The sequence below is a fragment of the Eubalaena glacialis genome, chromosome 3 (genome assembly GCF_028564815.1).
Source record: "Eubalaena glacialis isolate mEubGla1 chromosome 3, mEubGla1.1.hap2.+ XY, whole genome shotgun sequence".
NCBI classification, from domain to species: Eukaryota; Metazoa; Chordata; class Mammalia; order Artiodactyla; family Balaenidae; genus Eubalaena; species Eubalaena glacialis.
The window spans coordinates 166,359,991-166,365,990 of record NC_083718.1 but is presented as its reverse complement, the minus strand read 5'-3'; the positions used below and the strand labels follow the sequence as shown (position 1 = coordinate 166,365,990).

At 53.0% G+C, this 6,000-nt stretch overlaps 1 protein-coding gene across 2 annotated transcripts in view; it reads left to right on the top strand.

The window, feature by feature from the left end:
• The first annotated feature begins 870 nt into the window (after window positions 1-870).
• The window catches only part of LOC133088747 (protein argonaute-1), a 30,639-nt gene continuing 25,509 nt past the window's right edge, over window positions 871-6,000 (top strand). For both annotated transcript variants that reach the window (XM_061186798.1, XM_061186797.1), the window contains exon 1: window positions 871-1,090. In XM_061186798.1, coding sequence (XP_061042781.1) covers window positions 1,066-1,090 — 25 coding nt within the window. In that variant the 5' untranslated portion in view covers window positions 871-1,065. The remainder of the gene's footprint in view (window positions 1,091-6,000) is intronic.

Sequence of the window (6,000 nt, the reverse complement as noted above, 5' to 3'; positions counted from 1 at the left end):
GCAAGAGGGGGGCCCTTGAAGAAGGCTGAAAAGGGCTTAGGCAATAGGAGACCTCAGAAAATGCTGAAGCCAAGTAGAAGGCTCAAAAAGGAAGGAGAGGCAAAGTGTCAGATGCTGCAGAGAAATAAGAGTTGAAAATTATCCTTTGAATTTCGACACAAAAAGTGTTTTAAGTGACGTGGTGAGGGCAGAAGCGGATTGACTGAGTTCAGGCGTGAGCTGTAGATGAGAAAGTGGAGACAGGTGCTTCCCAGGTCCCGCAGGTAGAGCTCAGTAGCTGCACTCAAGTTGAGACTGCGACATCTTCCAGGGTAGGCAGTCTCTTTCATATCTGTGGTCTCAGCGCCCGGTAGTCGGCCTGGAAGAGAGGGTGGCGTCAGTGAGTTCAGTGACTAGGGACGGAGAAAGGCTTCGCGGAGGCAATCGCTTTGCAGCCGAGGCTTGAAGGATGAGGGTGATTGGGAGGAGAGGTGGGAGGCAGGGCCCCTGGGTGACGGGGCTCTCGGAGTGTGTGAGGGTGACCTGGGAATGAGGTGGAAATGTGCGCGTGGCCCTGTGTGAAGGGGGGAGGCTGTGTGTAGGCTTGGAGGGACAGGTTTGGGGAAAGAAAAGGCCGGAGGCTGCTGCGGGGGGTTGTCCTCCCGCCCCGCCCCACTTAAGCCACTGCGTGGTTCCGCGGCGCCTCTACCGGAGCCCTCCCGCCGGGCTGCATGGCGACGGGTGACCGCCAGGGGCCGCTGCCTCCGGTCCCCGATGCCCCCGCCCCTCTCCATTGGCCTTTGTTGCTGTCGGAGCGCCCCGTTTGACTCGTTCCCGTCCGCCCCCTGGGCCTGGCGGTCGCGCCTGCGCACTGGCAGCTGGCCGGGCGCTAGCTGGGGGAGCTGCTGCAGGCTCCGCGGCGGCGGCTGCAACGGAGGCTGCGGGGGTGGCGGCGCGAGTGGCCGGGCTTGGGGGGGTAGCCGAGCCCGGCCCGGGAGCCCAAGCAGCTAAAGTGCGGGGTACCTAGGCCCTTCACGCTGGACTCCACAGTCTCCGGGCCGCCTGACCTCCGCACGGGTATATGGGATGGAAGCGGGACCCTCGGGAGCAGGTAAGGGCCCCCGGCAGAGGGGCACGGTGCATGCTCCAAGGACTAGGGGACTCCCGCGTGAAGAGCAGGATTTCCGAGTGAGGAAAGGTTTCCTGAGTGAGGAAAGGGGCTCTTACGAGATGGGGGGCCCAGTTTGAAGGGGGCTGTGTGCAGTTCCGGGGGGAACCTTGTGAAGGGAGCTCTGAGACGGGGGCCATTTATCAAAGGAGGCTGTATGCACTCCTGGAGGTGGGAAGTGCTCTGGGAGAAGGGCCTGAACGCACGTAAGGACTCTCGGAGATCCCGGGAGGCCTAGGGAGAGGCCCGGCAGGTGGCAGGGGGCGGGCCCCAGGTGTCCAGGAGAGGAGGGGGTCGACACAGATGGGCCCAGAGCTGCCGCATGCCGGGGGCGGGGGCTCAGCCGGGCTGGGCTGGGCTGATGTCTTTTGGGAGAAGGCGCCAGAGCTGGGCTGTGAGCTCCGCCCCAGCCGGGCCTGACGCGGGGGCGAGGGTCAGGGGGCAGTGGGTGGGGATCCAGCCCCGGGATTCCACCCCCCCCCCCCAACGAGTCTAGGGAGATGGAGCGGAGGCGCCGGAGCATGCGCGGAGGTGGCAGCTGGAACGGGTTGCCCGATGTGGTGGGGGCGTGGCCGCCCGAACCCCCCACCCCCAGACCCGCAGGTTGGCTTGGAAAAAGGAGCGCACTGTTGGGCTGCAGTCTCTCTTAGGTTATGCTGGCAGAGTACAAGTGGAAATGGGTCCCTTCCCCATCTTGGGGCTCTTGCACTTGGCCCTGAAAACCTTCAGTCATAATTTGCCAAGAATAGGTTGAGGGAAACTGCTCAAGTGCCTTATTCTGCCACTGGGGTGAGGAAAGACTGGGATGGAAGCAATGTATTAGGTTATGGACGGGTCCTCCTTGAAGACAGGCCTTAAAAAATGTGTTGGTTACTGAGGTACCAAGGCCAGGACCAGGTTTACCTAGAAGGGGTTTTCTGCCTGGTTTGCACGTTTGCACGGTCCAACAGTGAGCAGAGTTGGGATCTTTTAATCCAAGGAAAATGACCTCTGTATTGAATGTCTCCTGAGTCGACAGCCTAATCTTTCTATACCTTAATATTTTTATGTTTGTTGTCCCCCACTGGGTATCTTTTCTTTTTCCTCTCTCTAGTCCCCAGAAACTGTCAGGGCCATGTTATTAGACCCAAGGTCGTCAAGCTAGCCTTTTGTCACAAATAAGTTGTTTGGGGTAGGGGGAAGTTTATAGCCTTCACCATGGTGTCCCAGGTGATAGCCTTAACTTCTCCTTATTTACAATCAGGAGAAAAGGCGGTAAGAATAGAGCAGAAACTGAGGCAAGGCTGCCCCAAGAAGACCAGAGTCCCTGGATGTGCTGTGTAGTGGTGGCACCTCCTGTGTCCTGTCTCTTACCCTTTTGATGGGAGGAGCAGTCTGGACCTGGGAATCCTTTAGGTCTTGTCTCACTACTTCCTTCCATTTGATCTCGGGGTGGGAATAGGATTTCCATTTGGGACAGGAATTTCATTTCTGGTTGAAACATCTTTGTCTTTTATACCAGATCTAATCCCCTTAAGGAAATAGCTCCTGCCGACTCATTCGAGTCATCCATTCAGTGATCTATAAGTACTTAGTGACTACTTTCCCCAGGACAAAAACAACCTTGTAAAGGCTGTGTAAGCCTTAAGGTGGAATGCAGGGAGCAACTGACTTTAGAAAACTACTTCCTCCTTCCCTTAGGCCCCTTTCTCCATTCCAGGAGCTCTCCTGGTTTTCTGGGCTGGAGACTACTTGCAGCAACCCAGGGACTACAGTAGTAGAGGTCACAGAGGTCCAGATGGATTGCTGGGAGCTGGCACCCATACCAGACTGCTAATGATCTATTATGATGAATTCCTAATGGTCTCTAGAGTGATGAAAAAGTTGACTTTTTTTTGGTTCATGCTACAGATTTATAGCTTCTAGGGAAGGAACTAGAGCCTGGTATCTGGAGTTAGCTGTAGCCTAATGGGGCAGGCTTTACCTCATCAAGAGGTGTAGTTGAAATTCATTCTGGAAGCTGTGAGTGGAGGGATCCCATAACTGCCTCCTTACTAGGCTCAGACTATTTTCTTGGAGACACAGTACGTACACAAAGCAAGGTATTGTTGCTGGCTTCACTGGGCTTATGGCCAGGTGTGCCTTCTGTGCTCAGGTGTGTTACAAGCACATATACTGGACTGGGAGCTCCCAGAGGGTAGAGGTGGTGTCTGATTTATCTGTGGAACCAACCAATGTCTAGGCCCTGACACAAGTACGTCTTTATTTTTTGAATTGAATCACATTCCAGTGTGAACATAAATGGTTAAGCACATGTGTGGATATTTAATAATTTGTGTGTACTCAGTGTGTGGACAAATTCTTTTTGGAGCGATTGGCCTTTTACTCTTTGCTTACCGGACAGCTAACCCAGCCTTGAGTTTGTCTTTTGAGTGGGCTGTCTAGCTTATTGGGAGGTATGTGGGCCTCAGAACTGCAGGGAAGGAATCCCTGAGCCAGGCGTTTCAGCTCTGTTACTTTTCCTTCTCAGGGCTGGTTGAGGATGGGGGAGGGGGAGTGTCCTTTTCATAGCCCCTCCCTCCTTGCTTTTGTCTGCAGGGAAGGGCCCCGCCCCTTTCCCCCAAGGCCCAAGCTTTGTCCTCTGTGCTGGGGCCCTCATCTGCATCACAAAGTGGCCGTCTGTCCCTGTCTGGGTCTGAAGGGAAGTGTCTCCCTTTCTCAGACTAAAAGCTGGGGGCAGGGTGGGGTTAGGGGAGGAACTTTGTACTGCTGTAAGGCTTGCAGGGGAGTGGAGTGGGAGAGAGGTTCTCTCTTCCTCTTGCCTTCCCTAGTTTGGGTATGAAGGGGAGGGTGGGGGCTCCCTGTTTTTCCAAAGCCTCCTAGGAGTGGAGGGTGCCTAAGGCTAAGTCTGGTGTGTAGTCCTGTTTCTGGGGAAGAGAAGGCTTTGAGGCTAGAGTGTCTATCCCATCCCCCATCATTTCTACCCAGCCCCTAGCTCTAGGGGATGTCTTTCTCCCAAGGCTCCTAACAATTATTCAGCCTGGGAGGCTAAGGAGGTGAATGGAATGTAAGAACTTGGGGAGGGAAAGGGTATCTCTTACCAGCTACTTCCACTAGGGTCATGTTTGTCCTGTGCCGGGTTTATAATTGTTTCTGAGCAGTGTGCAGGTGTTTGTGTGTTTGTGTGCTGTGTATGCTTGTGTGTTCTTTGTGGTGTGTCTATGGATCTGTTTGTTAATTCATTTAGTATCTGTATATTGAACACCTATATGCCAGGCACTGGAGATTGAGCAGTGACCAAGGCAGATACAGTCTGTATCTTTGAAGAACTCACAATCTAGGCTGGTGAGGCGTATGTGTATGAAGGTACACTGTCCAGGTCTAAGTATGTGTTTGGATGTGTATGTCTATCTATGGCTTGTGTGTAATTTCTGTTCAGCTCTTTCTGGGGTATGTGGCCAGGTGCTAGTAGTTAAGCTTTCACTTCCCCAGGTAGCTGAATCCTGAAGGCCTTTTCTCCCCAGGCTGGGCTGCCATTCCCGTCTGTGTTTCCCTGTCTGTGGAGTAGGGTAGGCTTGACAGGTGGTTAGAAGGAGACACAGCAGCTTAGCTCTGGAAAGCATGCCCCTCCCTTGAATGGTTCTGACCTCTTCCTGACCCCCCAGCTGAGGATATGCCCCATCCCCCCAGCCTCGACAACTGTGAAAGCAGATCTCTGGTAATGGGAGGTTCTGGGCTGTTTTGTCCCTCTTTCCTCCCACCTGGGCTGGTCCTCTGCTGGCAAAGACAATAGTAGATGCTGACGGAGGGTTTTCTTAGTCAGTTTCCTCTTTTCTTCCCTTCCCCCTCAAGCTAGAAAATAAAACCAGGGGCAGCAATCAGGCTGGTGGCAGTGGAGGAGAAAGTAGTGGGAGTTGACCCTGCCCTAGCCCTTTCCCAAGGGCTGCCTCTGTCTTAAACCCCTTCTGCTACTGTCTGGGCCCTCTGTGTAGAAGGAGCTGTGGGCCTGGAAAGAATCTTGTATTCTTCTTCCCAGAACCAGTAATCTCGTCTTCTCCAGCATGCTAATGTCTGCTCCTCCTTCCCAAGTCCTCTACTCTAGTTTACTCTTGCCTCAGTCTCCTATATTTAGCCTGTCTTCATTCCCTAGCTTTTTCTTCTTTTGAACTTCTTCTTCATTGTCTCCCCACTTGCAGCCTTGCTTCTTGCCCAGGCTCTCAACTCTAAACTATCTTGCCTCAGCCCCTAACTCCAGCCTTTCCTCCTTCCCAGTTCAAGCATTTTTGGGCTGTGACCTCCAGTTCCAGCCTCTTCACCAGCTCCGTGTTTCAGCCTCTCTACTTTCCTTAGTCTCCAAAATCTATCCTTTTAGCCTTTTCTCCTTTTCTGCTCCATCCTCAGCCATTTGGTTGCCTTAATCTTTTCTCAGACACTGCCCTCTTCCTTGCGTGCCCTCCCCCCATCCCCCCGCCCCAGCACTTGGCCTTCTTTAGGTCTTCCTCCTGCCTGCAGTGCAGAGGAGCATTAAGATGATACTATTTTGTGTTCAGAATGGTGATGAGTGAAGTGAGCATCTGGCTGACAGATAATAGGGCTTTCTTGGTCTGCTAGATACCTGATGGAGTCTTCATCTAGTAGAGGGAAGAAAGAGTTTTGTTACTAGAGCCAGATTTAGCCCGTCTACTTAACGTGTAATAGGAAGTTATTACATACTCATTTGATGAATTTAAGATAGACAACAAGGGTAATTTTCCTAACTGGAAAGAGTTTTTAAAAAATGAGCCTGGGTTGTTTCAGCCAGTGGAAGCCCTCAGTTGGGTTGGGTAGGCAGGAAAGAGGCTTTTCCTACACTTTGCTGCTCCCGTTCTAGGAGG